The 21,379-nt window shown below is 40.1% G+C and overlaps 1 protein-coding gene and 1 long non-coding RNA gene across 6 annotated transcripts in view; one reads left to right on the plus strand and one right to left on the minus strand.

The window, feature by feature from the left end:
- Positions 1–1,415: 1,415 nt before the first annotated feature.
- The window catches only part of TAFA4 (TAFA chemokine like family member 4), a 108,542-nt gene continuing 88,578 nt past the window's right edge, over positions 1,416–21,379 (minus strand). For 4 of the 5 annotated variants that reach the window (XM_043519082.1, XM_043519083.1, XM_043519081.1 and 1 more), the window contains 2 exons: positions 11,532–11,615; positions 1,416–3,402 (listed from right to left, as the gene is read on the minus strand). In XM_043519082.1, coding sequence (XP_043375017.1) covers positions 3,233–3,402; positions 11,532–11,615 — 254 coding nt within the window. In that variant the 3' untranslated portion in view covers positions 1,416–3,232. Of the gene's footprint in view, positions 3,403–11,490; positions 11,616–21,379 lie in introns of all 5 variants that reach the window. The other variant, XM_038410122.2, reaches the window with a different exon arrangement.
- Positions 9,591–21,379, plus strand: part of LOC122461073 — a 30,326-nt gene continuing 18,537 nt past the window's right edge. The window contains exon 1 of the long non-coding RNA XR_006282786.1: positions 9,591–9,740. This is a non-coding gene — a long non-coding RNA (uncharacterized LOC122461073). The remainder of the gene's footprint in view (positions 9,741–21,379) is intronic.

Raw genomic sequence — 21,379 nt, forward strand, 5'->3', positions numbered from 1 at the left:
CTCCATTATTGTCTATATTTGGAGACAATTCTCAGGAGAGAGTAGCTTCCTAGGAGCAAAGCAGTCTGGCCTAGATTTCTGGAAGAGAGGATTGCCTGCATGCTGTTTGTGACCATCTCTGTTCCAGGATAGCTGTATATACGTAAATAAAGCAAGTTATATTTAGAACATACCCAGACTCTGCACTATAGTCTTCTCCTACAGTAGGAAGCTGACTTGTAAGGCCCTATAATTCTACCACCCAGCAGAGGGGTGATGCGGATGTCGGAAACGGGACACTGGTGTTAGAAGAAGGGGCAGCACCATACCTAAAGCTAGATAGATTACACTATGTGCAATGAATTCAGAAAGGGTGTATATCAACCTGAGATCCTTTGAGAAGAAAACTGCCTTATAAATACAAAATCACTATCATAGGATGATGTTCTAGGAAGGCAAGCTGTACATTGCATAACCTGTGTTATTGAACTTACGTCATTGTTTTCTTCCTCTTTAGTGGCTCTGAAATCGTATCTTCAGTATGTCTGCATCTAGGTACATAAGGTACTGTATTGCCTTTATTCCATCCATGGAGAAGGCGAATGGCCTTTGGTTACTGGGGGAAAACAATGCCTGGGTTCCATTCTCAGCTCTGCTACCAACTGATCATGTGTGATCTTGGGCAAGTCACTTAGGCCTAGATCCATAACAGACCTTAGGCATCAGCATTGCAATGCCTGACTCTTTGGCTATGTTTACACTGCACACCATGGGCAGCGGCATGTAGGGTACATGTAGCTACAAGTCACAGTGAAAAGCAGGCTTGTCCACACAGCAGTATGCAGCTACACCCGTCAGGGAAAGGCCCTGGGAAGGATGAGGCAGCAGGGAAAAGCTCCTGGAGCCGGAAAGTAGCAGGACATTACACTGCTAAAAATAGTGGTGTAGATGGGGGAGGGATTGCTTAGGCATGCAGAGTGCCATATGACGTATATACCCACAGGCTTCAGGCATGTCTTCACTCACCTATGCAGTGCCTCAGCATCTACACCGCTACTTAGACCCATGCTACGTGGGCGTGCAGTGCACATATTCGACATGCCGCCATCAGGAGTGCACAGTGTAGACATACTTTAGCTGCCTTGCTGCCCAGTGAATCCACAGCTGTCCATTCTCCCTGTACAATGCATGGGGAAAGCTAGGTGCCTAAGAAAGGGATTCATAGAAGCCAGCAAGCTGAGACCCATCCTTGACTAGCCAGTAGCCTGAAAGCTAGGGCAAGCTCCTGGGAGGTGGGAAACCTGTGTTTGAGCCTCGGCTCCAAATCAGGCATAGTGGAGAGTCAGCCTAAGTCCCAGTGTGGAATGGGAATAACAACCGCTTCTTTCTACCAGCCTTTGTCTGCCTTGTCTATTTAGATTATAAACTCTCTCAAATAGGGACAGTGTTTTATTCTGTGTATGTTCAGTGCCTACCACAACAGATAAATAATAATCAAGTCTAGGCTACCATGACATAAAGTAACAACAATCTTCACTTAAAACTATATCACTGAGCATGTGTGCATACAAATAGTTTAAATCCTTCAGGCGATTCTTTAAATTTAGTCTTAAATTACAATGAAAAAAATCAAAATGTTGAGTCCATTCGAGGGGCAAAGGCTGTTAGATGGAATAACTATGCAGCTTTCAAAACATGTAGCAGAAAAATTCTCATTTACTTATTAACAAATACAATAGCCACCATGATCTCAGCAGTGATCAAAGTACATAGTTAAAAGTGAGAGACCAAAATCAAAATATAGGGCCCGTTCTTCCTCCCACAGGAATCAAAAGGGAGTTTTGCCATTGATTTCAATGGGAGTAAGACTGGATCAAGTATTTATACTCACTCCAACAAAACAAACTAAACAGCTTCACATTGTTGATGGAATTTTCCCATAAGCTAGAAAGCTTGTGCACAATGAACTAAATTAGTGCAACAGTCTCAATTTTTTGGCATTTCTGGATATATAAAAAACCAGTTGTATGTTATTACTGTAATATTTACATAAAACATCACAATGTATTCAATAGCTGGGTTAGTAGCAGTTCATCTGCATGATATCTGTCTGCATCATTGCATTTAATTCTGTTCCAATGCATCTTAAGCCATAAAATGATGTAACCATGAAATGACTGGCTGCAACTGCACTTCTTTTACAGTTCTATTTATGAAGTCTGATGACAAAAAAAACTGTAACAGTCAGGCAAGTAAGAAAAGCAGAATGAGACAAATCTAAAATAATATGAAACAATTATGTGTCACAAAGCATATCAGCTTGAAAATTTAGTCTGTCAAGGAACTGGACACTTAATTATTATCATTATAAACTAGTACTAATTGAAAGTGAAGATCCCTTTTTTATCTAGGACTTATGAATTTTAAGTAAGTTACCTATTAGAATACAACCAATGCTATGAAAATCTAAACAAATTACCCTTCCTCCAGTAAGCTTTCCTTATGCCGTTCTAGTTTCTGCTCTTGTTTTGAAGCATCTGAATGAATATTTCTAGCTAATGGCTAAATTCTCTTCCATATCTGGAATCAAAGAGGCAAGGAATATTTATACTTTGTTATTCCCTTAGAGAACGGATTTATTTAGGACAATAAAATCTGTATCTGCTTTCAGATTTAGTCTCTGCCCTGCATTCCCTCACTGCCACTTATGAATGTAAAATTTAAAATAGCTGGAACTATCTAAGGAAATAAATATAATTGCACAGATTGTAAAAAAAAGTATGGCATACACTAAATGCTACTGATTTACGAGAGTCATTTTTTCACCTTCATACATTGCCAATATTTACTAAATCACAGCTGAAAATGCATTGAGACATGGTTTATTACCATTATCCCTTAGGTTCATTTAGCTTTTAGACCAGCTTTACATTGGTCCATTGTACTGCATGATAGATGGTACCTTCTAATGAATTTATGCCAGTTCTTTCTAATGTAACCATCTTCTCCCAAGCTACTTGAAAGATCTAAAATCGTTTAAATGATTTTACAGCCTTCAGTGCTGTAAATAAAGTCTTATAGTTGATGTGCTTCAGAAGAACAGGTCTGTGTTTCTATGAATTGCTTGCAGGTATAGGGTCCTGGAGAATCCAAGGTGTATTTTCAGTAGAGTCATAATTCTCCTTTTTTTTTTTTTAATTAAAAGTGTATAGTTCTGCATGGGGAAATCCTGCATCAAGAAGTGCCACCATAGTCAAAAGGAGAAATATTGTCCTTCTAGCTCACTAATTTTGTAAGTTTGAAGTGTAAAGTCTACCGTATTCTCAGGAAACAATGGAACTATGTAAAATAGAAAAGGAACACAGCTGCAAATCCCATTGTTCCAGCAATGACACACAGGTTTATCCTTTGCTACCGTGTTACCTACAACAGGAGAGAGAGAGAGAGAGAAAGAGAGAGAGTTATACACACGGAAACTATCAGAGCAATGGTGATAAAACTGTTTTGTTCCTGCAAAAGAATTGTTTAGATGAACACATGTTAAATGATTACATTACATTCAGCATATCTATGTATTGCATAATACTTGCATGTAATCAGAAGTCATATGAACTAGTAAAAAGTGCAATGCTATTTGGTAATAGAAGGAAAGATTTTCAAAAGCACATATTTACAGTTAGATTCCTAATTCCCTTTTCCAGGGAATAAGATGCCTGCGTGCCATTTGTGCGTTTGAAAACCTCTCCCTATGGCATTATCTTGTATAGCACCTTTCTTTAAAATGATATCCCAGAATGCTTTACAGAGCCAGACAACATGTGGCACAGTTAAACACTGAAAGCACAAGTAGAGCCAACCTAGCAGAGAAAAGATGTGTTTTCAGATAAATGTGGAAACCAGATGGCGTGTCAATGACGCAGAGAGATTCAGGGCTCTGGAAAGCATGAGCTGCAGAGCTAAAGGCACTTGCACCACCAGTGTGACCATGTGTAAGGCCTCGGAGAGGAGACTGTGCTAGGTGAGTAAAGAATGTGAGGCAGAAAAGAGACAGAACAGACAGAGAGTCAGTAAGGCCAGTGAAGCAAGTCTGTGCAGTTTCATAAATAAGGAGGATCATTGAACTGGATTCTGGACATGGGCAATGGAAACTGGTCAAGTTTAAAGATTTAATATCTTCATAAATAATTTGGATAATGGCATAGAGAGATACACTTATAATGTTTGCAGATGATATCACCTGGGTAAGTGCTTTGGAGGACGGGATTAGATTTTAAAATGATCTTGACAAACTGAAGAAATGGTCAGAAATAAATAGGATGAAATTCAATCAGGGCAAATGCAAAGTCTGAACTTAAGAAGGAATAATCAATTGCACGAATACAAATTGGGAAATGATTGCTTAGCAAGGAGTACTGCAGAAAAGGATCTGGGGGTCATAGTGGATCACAAACTAAATAGGAGTCAACAATGTAATACTGTTTCAAAAAAAGCAATCATCATTCTGGGATGTATTAGCAGGAGTGTTGTGAGCAAGACATGAGAAGTCACTCTTCTGCTCTACTCAGCACTAATAAGGCCTCAACTGGAGTATTGTGTCCAGTTCTGGGCAGCACTCTTTGGGAAAGATGTGGACAAATTGGAGAAAATCCAGAGGAGGCATCAAAAATTATTTTAAAATGAGGAAAGATTGGAAAAAAAAAGACTTTGTTTAGTCTGGAGAAGAAAAGACTGAGGGGAGACGTGATAACAGTCTTTAAGTGTATAAGAGGAGGGTGATAAATTGTTCTTCTTAACCATAGAGGAGAGGACAAGAACTAATGAGCTTAAACTGCAGCAAGGGCGATTTAGGATGGACATTAGGAAAAATTTCCTAACTATAAGGATAGTTAATCACTGGAACAAATTACCTAGGGAGGCTGTGGAATCTCCATCATTGGAGGTTTTTAAGAATAGGATAGGCAAACATCTGTCAGGGATGGTCTAGACAATACTTAGTCCTACCTCAGTGCAGGGGACTGGACTAGATGACCTGTCAAGGTCCCTTCCAGTCCTACATTTCTCTGATTCTGTGAGTCAATGTGGACATGCTCCTATATCTGTGTGAGAAGGTGGGCAGCAGCTTTCTCCAGGGCTGGAGAGTGGCAACTTGAGAAGGCCCTGGAGAAAGAAGTTGAAATAGTCTAAACCAGAAGGTGGAAGCATTGAGGAGGTCAGAGGAGTTGGAGCTGAGGCAGTGGCAAACACAGACAGTGTTTTCAGATTTCAGAGTAGCAGCCGTGTTAGTCTGTATAGGCAAAAAGAAAAAGGAGTACTCGTGGCACCTTAGAGACTAACAAATTTATTTGAGTATAAGCTTTCGTGAGCTACAGCTCACTTCATCGGATGCATTAGGTGGAAAATACAGTGGGGAGATTTATAGACACACACACACAGAGAACATGAAACAATGGGTTTATCATACACACTGTAAGGAGAGTGATCACTTAAGATGAGCCATCACCAGCAGCAGGGGTAGGGAAGGAGGAAAACCTTTCATGGTGACAAGCAAGGTAGGCCATTTCCAGCAGTTAACAAGAACATCTGAGGAACAGTGCGGGGGGAGAAATAACATGGGGAAATAATTTTACTTTGTGTAATGACTCATACATTCCCCGTCTCTAATCAAGCCTAAGTTAATTGTATCCAGTTTGCAAATTAATTCCAATTCAGCAGTCTCTTGTTGGAGTCTGTTTTTGAAGTTTTTTTGTTGAAGGATAGCCACTCTCAGGTCTGTAATCGAGTGACCAGAGAGATTGAAGTGTTCTCCAACTGGTTTTTGAATGTTATAATTCTTGACATCTGATTTGTGTCCATTTATTCTTTTATGTAGAGACTGTCCAGTTTAACCAATGTACATGGCAGAGGGGCATTGCTGGCACATGATGGCATATATCACATTGGTAGATGCGCAGGTGAACGAGCCTCTGATAGTGTGGCTGATGTCATTAGGCCCTATGATGGTGTCCCCTGAATAGATATGTGGACAGAGTTGGCAATGGGCTTTGTTGCAAGGATAGGTTCCTGGGTTAGTGGTTCTGTTGTGTGATGTGTGGTTGCTGGTGAGAATTTGCTTCAGGTTGGGGGGCTGTCTGTAAGCAAGGACTGGCCTGTCTCCCAAGATCTGTGAGAGTGATGGGTTTTCAGAGAGAGAGATGGGCAGATTTGCAGGCAAGAGAGTTGAAGGAATCCTCAGACTCATGAATGACACTGAGATGATGACAGGTTTCAGAGTAGCAGCCGTGTTAGTCTGTATTCGCAAAAAGAAAAGGAGTACTTGTGGCACTTTAGAGACTAACAAATTTATTTGCGCATAAGCTTTCGTGAGCTACAGTTCACTTCATTGGATGCATCGGATGCATCCGATGAAGTGAGCTGTAGCTCATGAAAGCTTATGCTCAAATAAATTTGTTAGTTAGTCTCTAAAGTGCCACAAGTACTCCTTTTCTTTTTACTGAGATGATGGACAGTGGGGGCAAATGAGATGCCTGAGTTCAGAAGAGATGAAACCCTGTTTGAGAATGCTGCTTTTGCCCAGGCAAGTGCTTGTATCTTTCCAAGCAGTGCTTGAAGTTTAACATGTGTATATACTCCCTGTTAAGTTTCCCAGAAATATTTCAATTGCTAGCTGGTCGGCAATTAAGCACATCAAAAATCTAGTTTCTAATCACAACTAAAATGCATTTTAAAACAGCTCTGTTGGTCTGCTTTCCTTGATTAATATAAACATGAGCAAAAAAATATTCCATTCATGTTTATTTGGCTACACAAGACAATTATTCCAAGAAGGAAGCATTTACTTGTTTCACTCTCCTTGATTAGTCATTGTAACTACATCTATAAATACACAGTAAATATGAGCGTCTCAGACTGCATTTTGATGAAATTGAAAGTCAATATAAAAAGTGATCAAAGGAACTTTCTTTCTGCAATGCATAATTAGTCTGTGGAACTCCCTGCCACCAACTATCATCGAGGCCAAGACCTTATAGGCTTCAAAAAGGAATCAAACATGTAAATAGATTAAATCAACCTTGTTTTTTAATTTGGAATGGATTTAAACCTTCACAACTTGAGACATAAGCCAACCACTAAATTGTGGGCATTAAGAAGAATCTTTTCCTTTGGGCAGGTCATTCTAGAGCTGTCTATCTAGAGGTTTCTTGTACTTTTCCCTCGGAAGCATTCAGCCAGCTACTGTGACTGGGTCACCCGGACCACTCATCTAATCAGATACAGCTATTCCTGTGTTCTCCTATTTTATATCAACTAGCGTCCAGTTTCAGTACCACTCGCCTAATGGGGAATCAAGATTTTTGTCCATTGAGGTGCCATTTTTGTCAATTCTACTTAACTCGTTTTTTAAAAAATCCTGGTCGCTGATTACAACATACATAATTCTTCTCCCACAGGACAGTAATGATTGTAAAATCAACCTGTTTATTTTACAGTAAAATCTTCTACTGTACACAGTTATTTAGAAACTGCAGTGCTAGACTTCATAATTTTTTGTAACAGCCCTACACGATAGCTGGAAGCAGTTATACAAATGAATTTACTGTATATGCATAAATTAATAAAGGACATGAAATGTTTTATACCTTTCCAGTCAGTCTTGGCTGGATTAATAAAGTTTATTATTTAAGAATTATTCTCAAGAGGCAGAATCCTAGAAACCAGTGATAGTATCATGACGACTTGGGGAACAGTATTATGAGATTTTGTCTTTTTGCAGTGCTAAATGAAATGTCACTACTACTGGGGATTTAGCACCATTACATTCATAGTCCCACCTCACAAAGTACACCTCACAGGTTTACCTCCTGATAAAGGAATGCAGCACCACAGGTAGATACAGAAAGGCCTGGATGGGCAAGCAAATCATATGTTTGGCTGGTGAATCTTGCCCACATGCTCAGGGTTCAGCTGATCACCATATTTGGGATCAGGAAGGAATTTTCCTCCAGAGCAGATTGGAAGAGGCCCTGGGGAGTTTTTGCCCTCCTCTGTAGCACGGGGCACAGGTCACTTGCTGGAGGATTCTCTGCACTTTGAAGTCTTTAAACCACGATTTGAGGACTTCAATAGCTCAGACATAGGTGAGAGGTTTATTGCAGGAGAGGGTGGGTGAGATTCTGTGGCCTGCATTGTGCAGGAGGACAGACTAGATGATCGTAATGGTCCCTTCTGACCTTAATGTCGATGTGCCTATGTATATGAATACAGAGCATAAGCAGTAACATGTCTGCATTGTCTGCATGCAAAATACATTAAACAAAATAACCACAAAGAAGCAATGATCTATCACAGAGTTTATACTAAGAAATGTGCATTGCTGGGCAGCTCATTGGATGGCCTTCCTTTTGATGAAGCTATTGTCTTGTGCCCAGAAGGAAATGCAGCCTGTCACTGGTTCAAGATCCCAAGCTTAGGTGACATTGAAACATAACGCTACTTATTCTTCATCTTTGTATTTATATTAAAGCAGTGCCCAAAGTCCTGAGTCAGAATTAGGGACCTCATTGTGGCGGATGCTAGACATACACTTATAGAAAAGCAGTCCCTGTCCTCAAGAGTTTACCATCCAAAAGGAGGGAGAAAAAATTCCAAAGGGAGTGGAAAAGGGAAAAAGCATGCACACAGCATAGTTAGGTATACTGGAATTAATGCTCTATCTCTCTGTATTTCTATCGATAGCTATTTGCCAATGTATGAATTCACACATTTGCCCATTTAAGAAAACAATTTTTCCCCTCACTGCATTTTACAATGAACATTTCTCATATTTAAAATATGCTAGAACAAGTGACGTGCACCTGTTCTTTGCATACCCTTTCCATTAAACGTCCCTCCAGAGTGGTCTGCTATAGTGGAGAACTTACTCCACACCCTAGCAAAGGAAAGGAGGGGATTCACGAAACAACACTAGCTTTCTCAGGAATAAACTCTGCCCTCAGTTGGATCCCAATGGGTTTGGGTAGGTCTAGGAATTAACACAGGTCTAACTGAAGGCAGAATGATTTGCCCCACTCTGCCTTTCTGAAGGCATCCCCATGGTCATCACAATGCATTAGCCTATTCTTTCGTTTGCTGGTTGCAGGGTGTTTTATTTTGGGGATAATAATATAAATGGCACCTGCTGAATTTGCCCCACGCCAAGCTCCTGCTGCCTCTTTTCACTGTTTATGAGCCAGGCACTTCAAACATTCACAAACGTGAGCAGTTTCACTCAGATGCCTGGTCAGTCCCACTGAAATCAGTGGGAGCAAAGAAATGCATTAAAGTGCTTGCAGCACCAGCCCTTATTATTAATCCTGGCAATGTTCCTAGTTTGGCCTTTCCTTTGTTCATTTTTAAAGCCATTGAGTATACCTAACCCGTGCCTAATTTTTAAAAATTATTTTAACTTGCCTTTTACTAGATATATAGAGCTAGATCCCCCACTCATGTCAATCAAGGTAGCTCTGTTACTTCCTATATATAATTTCTACTTTCTCCAGCTCACTCCTTTGTCTGAAATCATCTCTCCCCATTCCATGTCTGACTTAGCGTCTGATCCCAGGAGAGCACGCCACTTCTACTGACTTTAACACAGGTGGAAGATAATCAGCAGTTTGCAGTAGGAGCTTAGCAACTCACAGGAATGGACCCATCCCCCTGCAATCCTGCAATTTACAATGCACTGTACATATGGACTGTCAATTGCAAGATCCGGGCCAGAGACGGTAAGCTGCGGGAGGCAGGGGTATGGCATGATATACATGTTTTTACCATGACTATAGTATTACGCAAATATTAATTTTTAACAATTATTCTAACCTTGAAAACAGCAGCAGTGTTTTTCAGACTATTGTACCTCTCTACTTGGGTATTTAGTTAGCCCATCATCATGGGATCTGGGTTGTTAACCCCCAGCTAATGACTACTCACAGTATCACATAACAGTTGCCTGATGCATTTAATTTTTTCTGATCTAATATAGAATTTATTATATCCTTTCACTACTGTGTGAAACAGTCATTATCAAATGGAATCTGGCAGCAACATTTGCTTATTAATTCATAACCTACAGCCGAATCCATTCTCAATTTGAAGCGGTGTGGAGAGGGGTCAAAGGCTAACCATTTATCTTTACAGGTTGTTGCCTGTACATTTTCACAATGTATTTAGACACACAGTCCACTATGCGTTGCCAAATCTTAGCTCCTTGAATTAATTTTAGCTTGTTAAATGGTCAGAAGGATGAGATATTTGCCTCATATTCAGTGGTCATTAGTTATGAATCTGGGCTTCCTAACGAAGACCTTAGCCAAGACATTAAAAAATGGGCAGCTAAAGGTAAACCCACAATTATGCCCCTAAATCGGTGGGCAGACCTTCCATGGTGCAGAGAGCTTTACGGCTCCTCTCAGAAATCGGTGCAGATCCTCCACACTTTCGAAAGTCAGGTCACTTGTTTTGGTCTCTAACCACTGAGTCAGGAACCAAACTTCAGTCAGCCACTTGTGAAAATCTTGGCCCTGCAGTCTCATTTTGCAAGTCTAGGTCATTATCCTGCTATCAATACAAGTGAGCTGTCCTTCCTCACGCGAACAGACTGACCTCGAGGGGACTGTTCCCAGCAGTATGGTTTATTCACCAATCAAAGGCTGAAGAGTTGGGCCCAAAATGAATTTAGTGGGTTTGTCTGACTGAATATTTGCCCATGACAATGACCCTCTCTGCTGACAGGCGCAATAAGGCATGCTCAGCAATCTGTCCTAGGTACAGGCCAAGCCCGGCCGGAAGGGGCAAATCCTGCTCCTGCCGTAGGGCACTGGTGATGTCCTGCTGAAAAGTGATGAGAGGGCAGGATTTTGGGGAGACAGTGCAGGAGATGCTAACCCCCATGAGGTGCAAAACTCAGTTATCTGGAAAGACTGGAGTTTGAGGCAGAGCTAGCCATGTGATAACCCACTATAAGGATCCTAGCCCTTCCCCCGCTAAGAATGAGAGAGGTGCTAGGGATGTGCAGGCCCTAACTAAGTCCTCTGCTGGATCAATATAGCACCCAGCTAATTTAATCAAGCTAGATGCTGGAGAGGGTAGTATTTGCTCCTCAGCTAAGATCCAGCTGGGAGCAATCACACACATCACTGTTTTAAAAAAACCCAACATTGAAAATGGCGAGATTGATGCTAACTGCGGAGCAGGGGCAATGGAAATGAGCGCATGTTGTCACTAAACTGTCACCTTTAAATATAGAGAGACAAGGTGGGTGAGGTAATATCTTTTATTGAACCCACTTCTGTTGGTGAGAGACACAAGATTCGAGGTTACACAGATAAGAGCTCTGTGTAAGCTCGGAAGCTTGTCTCTCTCACCCGGTTAAATAGAAGATATCACCTCACCTACCTTGTCTCTCTAATATCCTGGGACCAACATGGCTACAACAACACTGCATATCTTTTAAATATATACTCTCTCTGTACTTGCCTTTGTGGTTTTGACTTTATTTCCACTGCTGCAAGACCAACCTGAATAGTCCGGTAGCACTTTACAGTCCTCTCCTTCCAGACAAGGGTTCATGTGACACCACCACTTCTGGATGACAATGGAGGCTAGAAACAGAAACAGAATACAATCTTTTCTATTAAGCTGATTGTTTCAGCTACAGGAAAATTACCTGTGAGCTATTTATTTGTTTAAAAATTATAGTGTCCTGTTCATTTTATATTTAATCTAGCATTTATCCGTTAGGCAGAAAATGTATTCACCATGATTAACCAGTCTGCAAAGACCTGATTCTAAAACCCTTACTCACATGAGTACTGCAGTCCCATTGAATTCACTGAGTTGAGTTGTTTATGCTATTCAGCGAATGTTTAAGTTGCCCTGGTTTCTTGCCTATGTATGTTAGCGCTTACAAGTTTGTCTACACAGTGCAGTAATGCACACCAAAACTAGTATTATGTTAGCAGGCACTAGGGGATTTTTGTACACACCATCAGGGTGTACACAAGCCAGTTAGTGCGCAGCACATTGGTATGCATTAGAAGTCACACCCCACTGCTGAGCATTACTGTAGTGTATAGCCAAGTACCACTTGTCCACAACTGCTGCATCCATGGCTCAGGATAGACAGGATATCGGCTTCATGATGCTGGTATGGAGATGGATGCTTAGATATCATGGTGATAAGCTACCTTAGCTAGATAAACAGGTGTCAGAATGGCAGTAAATGATCTGGAGGATGGTGTGAATTGCACCCTCAGCAAGTTTGTTAAACTGGGAGGAGAGGTAGATACGCTGGAGGGTAGGGATAGGATACAGAGGGCCCTAGACAAATTAGAGGATTGGGCCAAAAGAAATCTGATGAGGTTCAACAAGGACAAGTGCAGAGTCCTGCACTTAGGACAGAAGAATCCCATACACCGCTACGGACTAGGGACCGAATGTCTCAGCAGCAGTTCTGCAGAAAAGGACCTAGGGGTTACAGTGGACGAGAAGCTGGATATAAGTTAACAGTGTGCCCTTGTTGCCAAGAAGGCCAATGGCATTTTGGGATGTATAAGTAGGAGCATAGCCAGCAGATCGAGGGACGTGATCATTCCCCTCTATTCAACATTGGTGAGGCCTCATCTGAAGTACTGTGTCCAGTTTTGGGCCCCACACTACAAGAAGGATGTGGAAAAATTGGAGAAAGTCCAGCGGAGGGCAACAAAAACAATTAGGGGACTGGAACACATGACTTATGAGGAGAGGCTGAGGGAACTGGGATTGTTTAGTCTGCAGAGGAGAAGAATGAGGGGGGATTTGATAGCTGCTTTCAACTACCTGAAAGGGGGTTCCAAAGAGGATGGATCTAGACTGTTCTCAGTGGTAGCAGATGACAGAACAAAGAGTAATGGTCTCAAGTTGCAGTGGGGGAGGTTTAGGTTGGATATTAGGAAAAACTTTTTCACTAGGAGGGTGATGAAACACTGGAATGCGCTACCTAGGGAGGTAGTGGAATTTCCTTCCTTAGAAGTTTTTAAGGTCAGGCTTGACAAAGCCCTGGCTGGGATGATTTCGTTGGGGATTGGTCCTGCTTTGAGGAGGGGGTTGGACTAGATGACCTCCTGAGATCCCTTCCAACCCTGATATTCTATGATTCTATGTAAGGATCATAGCTAGGCTTCAGTCCTCATACCCTGCAGCTGACATAGTCAGAAGGACCATTTTCCCATTGTGATGGACTGGGTATGACTCATGGTCTTGTCTCTAACCAAAGAACTATCGTCCCAAGCAGGACATGCAGGGACTGGGAAGAATTCTGGCAATTACTTCCTTACGACCACTCCAATCTGGTCTGAACTGTTAATGAAATGGATTTCCAAGGGAGCCCTGAACCCAGCCACAGCTGATAGGTCCAAAAACCTAATGACAAGATGGAGAGTAAATGGCACAAGCAGATGATGCTCACATCAGTGTAATACAATTAATAAATAAGAACAGCAGCAGCTAATGAGAACATCACACATGCTTGCTATGAAAAGTTACACTCAAATGGAGTCGATCTGTTGAGTGCAGGATAGTAAATGTTTAACCTGGATGTATGTGCTAGGCTGGAAGTGGCTCTGTCAGCGGGTAAGAAAATATAATGGCTCAGACCTTTGAGGTACAAGAGTTCTCTCAGAGACTCACATAGAACAAAGACCCAGGAGTGGGGACTCTATTTTAATACCATTGAAAAAAAAACCCATAGGAATAGTTAATTAAGAATCTACTTTCAACTGCATCCTGTAACTCTTACAATAGACTATTATACTTTTTGCAGATTTAATAATTTTCTACTCAACACAATTTGTCTCCGACTGTGCTTTTTAGTTTTACGAAAGTAGCCATGACTTCTTACTAATGAAGACAAACAACAGATATATTTTGCCACAAAATGTTACAAACTTTTGCAATGCATTCCTGACTTAATCAAATCACAGAAAACAGTTTGGAAGATATGGATCTGCAGTTTTACATAATCTAACATGGATTGCAAAATAAAATATAGCTACAAATGTTGATTTCGTTCCTTTGCACTATTTTACTATGTGCACAAAATACTGAACTTCATACTTAAAGTGCCTTGTTCTGATGAGATGTACAAAAATAACACAGCTTACTTCATGTAAAGGATAAACAATTTTTCTTTAGTTCAAAGGTACTTTCCACTGCTGCAACCATCAAATTAGGTTAACTAACGGCAAGCTGACACTGGAAGATTCAGTTGCTGAAATGCTGATTCAATTATTTATTTTCCAAGGTATTCTTTCAGTATTTGTGGCATTTAGAGGCATCTGTGGACTGAAAAATACCTTTTTGGAATAAGAGATTGACTTCTGATACTTTCCATTCAACCTATCGGAGATATAAATGAACAAACACATGGTTCTTGTCACCAAGTATTTGCTTCTACTCCAGCTGATTCATTATTAATTGACTAATTTGAATGAAACTTAACTGTGCGTCATGGCACTTTAGAGATCATTTCTATTCTGAGTTTATTACCAGCTGATCAGTTTGTTTTATATCTTTGCTATTTGCCAAAATTCTGATTTGTTTTGCATGCTACATGTATTTACGTAAGCATGTATTTCTAAGTACAAAATTGTTTCACTAACCTAGCACAGATTCTCTCTATTAACCTCCCAGTTTCTATGTACACATGCAATTATTTCTTTTCTTTCATTGTTCTATCCAGCTTCTTTTTTGTACTGAGAGTGACCATTATAATTAATTGGTCATGATATGTTTTGAGACTAACCACACTGGGCATCACTAAATGTGAGGCTATTTTCGTTTGTGTTCTCAACCTACATCCTCCTCTCAACCCCTTTCCAACACCTGATTGAATATCCCTTTCAAAGAAATACTTCAAGAATGAATCTCCAATGCCAGCTGAATAACACTGCAATATAGGACCTGATTCACTCCTGCACTATTAGAATTTTACATCCGAGTACCTCTGCTGATTTAAATTGGTGTAAAAACGGAATAAATATGACAGTGAATCAGGCCCATAATTTCCAGAAGTACCCTATTCCATAAAAAGCCAACACAGCCACTAACTGAAAGCACCAAAGAGTAAATCAGGCATTGGACCTGCAAGCTCTTAAATGGCCCAAATATTTCAACTTCAGCTCATTTCTAGTTTTGATTCTTTTTCAATGATATTCCAGTTTCTTTTCTTTCATTGGCTGGTTTCTGCTCTGTGCTGATACCTTTCTTCAGAATAAATGAAACCCTTTCTTGATATACTTAATATAATTTTATTCTATTTGATGTAGCAAACCACCAATTCTTTGCTATAGTATCGCACCAATTATGTCAATTTATGCCAGGATTCTCTTGGGTCCATAATGTCTATATTGTAGTGCCGTATTTCTTAGATCTCTGGCACATTTACTCTTTTGAAAAATGCATTCTGTATTACTGGTTTCAGAGTAGCAGCCGTGTTAGTCTGTATTTGCAAAAAGAAAAGGAGTACTTGTGGCACCTTAGAGACTAACAAATTTATTAGAGCATAAGCTTTCGTGAGCTACAGCTCACTTCATCGGATGCATTAAGTTCTCAGGCTGGATTTTAGACTAAACTCTTCTTCATAGAAATAGTTACTTAACTTTTGCTGTCCCTATCACTGTTTGAATCATGGAGTGATTTAAAATATCTCCTCCCCTTATCAAATTGAAGAGTTCTTGGAGAGGTTTCAGTAACTATTTTTTTCAAATCGAATCATAGAAATGTAGGGCTGGAAGGGACCTTGAGAGGTCATCTAGTCCAGCCCCCGGTGCTGAGGCAAGACCAAATATACCTAGATCATCCCTGACAGGGGTTTGTCTAACCTGTTCTTAAAAACTTCCAATGATGGGGATTCCAAATGACCCTTGAAAGCCTATTCCAGAGCTTAACTATCCTTATAGATAGAAAGTTTTTCCTCATATCTAACCTAAATCTCCCTTGCTTCAGATTATGCTACTTACCTTATGCCTTGTCCTACCGTTAGCGGCCATAGAGAACAATTGATCACTGTCCTTTCTGAGTATACCAATCTCATATACTACCAACATCTTGAGGGAACAGAAGACTACTTTGGCATGACATCTACCAACTGGCTGTGGACTGCCCTACCTGGAATAAATCTGCTGACACAGCTCCGCAGGGAAGTGATAGTAGATTCCATTACTAGTAAATAGTGTATTGCCCTGGGTGGGGGATAGTTCAGCTTGTGATGATTTACTTAGAGATACATTTAACACATTTAGGAAAGGTAGCTTCACCACAGAGAAGAATTATTAATGCTTTATCCTCTTGGTAGTGTCTGTCAGCCTAGTTTTAGGTACTTACTCAAGGAAGTTTATTTCTACAAAGGAAACGGGAGAAAACTAAATGTCATAATGATCACTTTGAATTTAAGTGTTTACCGCTTGTTCATAGCGCAAGGAATTGACCTTTACTAAACCAAATTTTCTATGGCTCTGATCACATCTTACAGCTGCAATGCTAGGCAGTTATGCAGGCTCTCTTTTTTTTTTTTTTACTCACTGTTCACTAAAAATTCTTCCTTTCATATTCTGCGCTCTGTTCTGAGCTTGGCAGCTTAATTTATTGACAATAGTATTTCTCAAAGCATGTGGCTGGCCTGTCTTTGGAGGCTCAAAGAACCCCAGGGAAATGAGGCTTGCAGGGGAGGGCAGGGGGAAGAAATAGTCTTCCTTTTTTTGCTCAAGACTTTCAAAAACCAAAAATCTAGCCAATAGCGTTCAGTACTGAAATATCTATCTCTGTATATACGAAACACATACACACAAATAGATGGTTCATTGTTTGCTGTACTCAAAGTGCAATGGCCTTAGTGAGAAAAAATGTAGTAAGTGGGCTATCATGAACATGGAATAAAAATATACGGCCCCCATGCCTTATTTTAAAGGAAAATACCCTTTCCCCCCTGCACCCTATTTTAAGAGTACTTCTGCCAGGGAATACCAGAGGGGTTTTCCTGTGTTTGGTGGGAAAATGCACCTTTCCACTCTTCATTTTAGAGAGCTACTTTGACTTCTGCTACTACCAACATTTTAAGTTCCCTGGGTGAAAGACTCTAGAAGTGCAAAGCACTTTACAAATACTAATTAAGCCTCACAACACAGAAAATATTACTAGACCCATTTTATGAATGAGATTGAATAAAATGAATGAGGATTCAATTTAAGGCTCGATTTCTTACATTCAAGGCACTTAAGGCTTTCCCAGGATTTAATTAATGTTGCATTCCTTTCTGTAGCACATGGTTAGTTGCCAACAACCTTCTGACCAATCTTCGCCTCTCCAGGCACATTCCAGATGAAGGTGTTTTCCAATTAGCCCCAAATTGGTAAAATTCCTCACCTCGCCAGATTTGTTTGGCTAATTTTAATTTCTACATAACAGTTAGGGGCAGATCCCCAGCAGATGTAAGTTGGCATAGCTCCATTATTGCACTCTGTATCCCCTGATTCCCAGGGTGGGGGTGTGGATGGATTGACCATGTATGGACCTCTGCATGCACTGTGCTCTGTAAAAAGAGGTTCTGTGCTTGTCAAAACCAGGCCAATGCACACTGGTAGCTAGAGCTGAGTTAAGACCCAAAGCATCCATGACTACGTATATCCAGAGGTCCTAATACACTACAATGGGTATGCTGAGAAGCAGTAGACACTATTCCAGCCTGTGGGTTTGGATAGTTGCTGTGGACAGGCTGATTGTGGCATTCCATCTCTCTCACTCCCAGTTTGTGTCCCACACAAAGCCTCATTTCTATATTTATGTAGCTCAGGTGACTGCCACACTCATTGACCAGTGAAGTACCAAGTTTCCATGCTTAACTCTGTAGTGACATTATTTTCCAGAGTGAACATGCAGTATCCAGGTCTACACAAAATGCACATGGGCACTTACCTGACTGCATAACCCCGAATTTAAGTGCACACATGCCCATTATGAATTAGCACAAAAGTGAGGCCTCATTGAAAATTTGGCCCTAAATGTCACCATGTTTGTTTGAATGTATTTTTAAGTCTGACCCACTCATTCACTACATTGTACTCTATTTTAACATACAGTATTGCGGTAGTAAGATTGCTGTTTTAATTTGACCTTCTGTGATATTCTTTAACATCTGTCCAAGCTATTTTAAAAATTCAAATTACCCAGCTGAGCTATAATTCTACTCCAAATGCCATAAGGATTATTTTTTTAAAAGCCTATTTCATTGCCTACTTACACCAAAAGCCATAACACACAGAACTTATAACAAAGGTCACTCAGGGCCCAATCCATATCTCATTGAAGTCAATGAAAAGGCTCCCATTTACTTCAATGGGATCTGGTCAAGAAACACGTTAATGAAACAAGAGAAAGACCAAACAAAAAAAAACTCCACCCAGGAACCAGTATAATTTCCCAATTTGCTGAAAAGCCAAGAAAATCTCATTGCTGCTAGCAGCTGTGCAACTGACAAGACTGTTAATTTTAGACCCCAGGGCTTCCAGACTCTCAGGTCAGCTCAGGAATTGGTAGCAACTGGCCCAGTAGTCTGGAAGCCCTGCGGTTCCCATCCTAGGGCAGTCCACATGGCAAGACTGGCCTGCAACCACAGACCCTGGAAACCTACTCCAGGGTCCTGGTTCCACAGCAGGGAACCTGGAAACCCCCCCAAGCCCTGGCATGGCAGGACTGTCCAAGAGCCATGTGTAGGCCTTACTTAATATGAATGGCCCCAGTAGCCAAGGGCAGGAACGAGATAAGCTATAAAAACAGGGGAAAGAAATAATTGTGTCAGAAGCAATGGCTACAAATGTGTAGAAGGAAGATAAGCACAAGGGGAGGAAACTAACAAAATACAAGGAGGGAACTAACAAAACAGGCTGCATGTGGCATGTGAAAAACAGATGATATGTACAGGAATTGATCCTGAAAATAACCTGTCAATCATAAAGTTCACAATATGATGTAGAATGGAAGACGCATGTGGCAATATAGGTTTCATTTTTATACAAAGTAACGAAAATTTGTACTCTTTGGATTTGTGGTATGCCCTGTACCCACCCCTACCCATGAGTCTGATCAGTCTGTGTAGTTTGATTGTATGCCAACAATGAAACCTGATGACGAGTCCGGAGTCGAGTTGGGTCCTTGGGAACCTGAGAGAAATCCCAACACCACAGAAATAGAAACCCTGGGATCCCTGGCCCCAGGATAGTCCACATGGCAGGCCTTCACCAGAGCCACAGACCCTGGGGTACCTAGCCCTAGGACAGTCTGCATGAAATTATGTCCATTACAAAGACTACTAAGTATAGACTGGGATTCAAGAGAACTGGGTTCTATTCTTGGCTCTGACACTGTTTTGCTGGGTGACCCTGGACAAGTCACTTCACCTCCCTGGGCCTCAGCATCCCCATCTGTAAAATGAGGATAATCATGTTGACCTCCTTTGTAAAGTGCTTTAAGATCTATAGACAAAAATCACTAGGTAAGAGAGAGGGATTATTATTATTTAAAGTATTTTTACCAAGGGCTTCCTATTCTTCCTTAATGATTTTTTCCATTCTGGCATCATAATTCGTCCTGAACCAATATCATTTGTATCACCCTTTTTTACGTAATGGTATATGAATTGATGTGAGTAGCGCCACTGAAATCAATAGGACCAATCATGTGAGTAAGTATTCATCAGGTTGAATAAGGGTTTCATGTTCTGGCGTAATATGGAGACCTAGTCCTGGATCAGGACCCCACTGTGAAATTGTGTGTAAAGTCTTTTGTATTTCACTTTTCTCCTACTATGGCTGTATAGATTGTCAAGAATTTGGGGGCAAGGACGGTCTTTTTAGTATTATTATTACATGATGTATGCGGAGTGCTTGACACAAAGGGAAGTGTGCTACCCAAATATAAATAATATTAGCTAAGTTTAAAAGAAGATACCTTAAAAAGCCACTCAAAATAAGCACTCCAAATTACACTTTGTTTCAGTTAGAATGTAACCAGTAACACTGCGCTTTCAACAAGACCTTTAACTCTCATGCAGAATGTGGTCCAGCTAAATCTTCTTGACCTTGGTACAAACTCTGGAAAAAGAATAATGAATCTCTTTCATTATATTTAAAATAATTAGTTATACAAGTCGGGCCATGTTGAACATTATCTATTTCTGGCTTTTGCACTGTTGAGGCTTACAGAAGTCTGTGTATATAGTGAAAAATCCAATTTTGAGCCTGTGAGCAGATAGTTATGGGTTCTGCGCAACAGGAGAGGAATAAAATGTCATCCACTTACAAAAATACATAAAGTATATTAAAACATCACCTTAAGGGGGAAACAAATCAAGAGCTTCTGCTTTTATAACTAAAAATCTTGCATTCTAAATGTTTGGTCTTATTTAATCTCAAGCACACTTGAAGGAAAAGAAGCCATTAAATTGTTTCAGCAAGTGTTTGCTCTGACAAAATAAATTAGACTTCCTCTGCACCATGCACTTCATTCTGTTGTGAAAGCATAGAGTGTTACCTTTGTAACACTAAAGTATATTTTCATAAATGTCTAAACTTTATTATCCACCATAAAGAACAGTAAAACTGTTGCATGGAATGTTACATAAAAGGTACCGGTACTGCATATGATTCTACAGGAAAAATTATTCAGTAAACTGAAAAATTAAGGTTGAATTGTGCCCCTGCATTACAAGATATTTCAGACATCAAGCCAATTCTAATTCCTAAATAAAACAACAGGGTCTCAGAAATAGAAAACATATAAATAGGTAAAAGTAAGTACTAAAATCAGACAGTTACATTTATTCGTAGGATTGTTCCTAAAGTGAAACATTATAGAAAGTCAGAGAAATCGAGGGTATTTTATATTTAACTTTTAAAGGTTCTGATTTTGTGAGAAAAGCAATGAAAACAGAAGATAAGTATCTTACTTGTGGATTGTGTAGGAAAATGTAGGACAGTGATTTCTGTATCAATATTAATTAGCAATAAACTACTTATAATTTTCTGCTTTATTTCAATTTAAATGTAAATTTCACAGACTTTTATACATAAAGATCCTTTTAATTCTTACTGACAAAGAAACCAATGAAGACTTATATTAGCCATTTCCTAACATAAAAACATCCTATGGCCAGAAGCAGAATATGTGTTTGGAGACAAACAATGAAATATTTAGATAGATTTGAGTCTTTGGGGGTAGATATTTCAGCTACACAAATTCACTCTAGCTGGGTACATTATAAAATCTCAACTCAAGAGAAAATTTCTTCTTTCATAACTTTTTAATTTATATCAGTCTAGTCCAGTGTTAAGAAAAA

This window comes from Dermochelys coriacea, chromosome 7 (assembly GCF_009764565.3).
Source record: "Dermochelys coriacea isolate rDerCor1 chromosome 7, rDerCor1.pri.v4, whole genome shotgun sequence".
Lineage (NCBI taxonomy): Eukaryota > Metazoa > Chordata > Testudines > Dermochelyidae > Dermochelys > Dermochelys coriacea.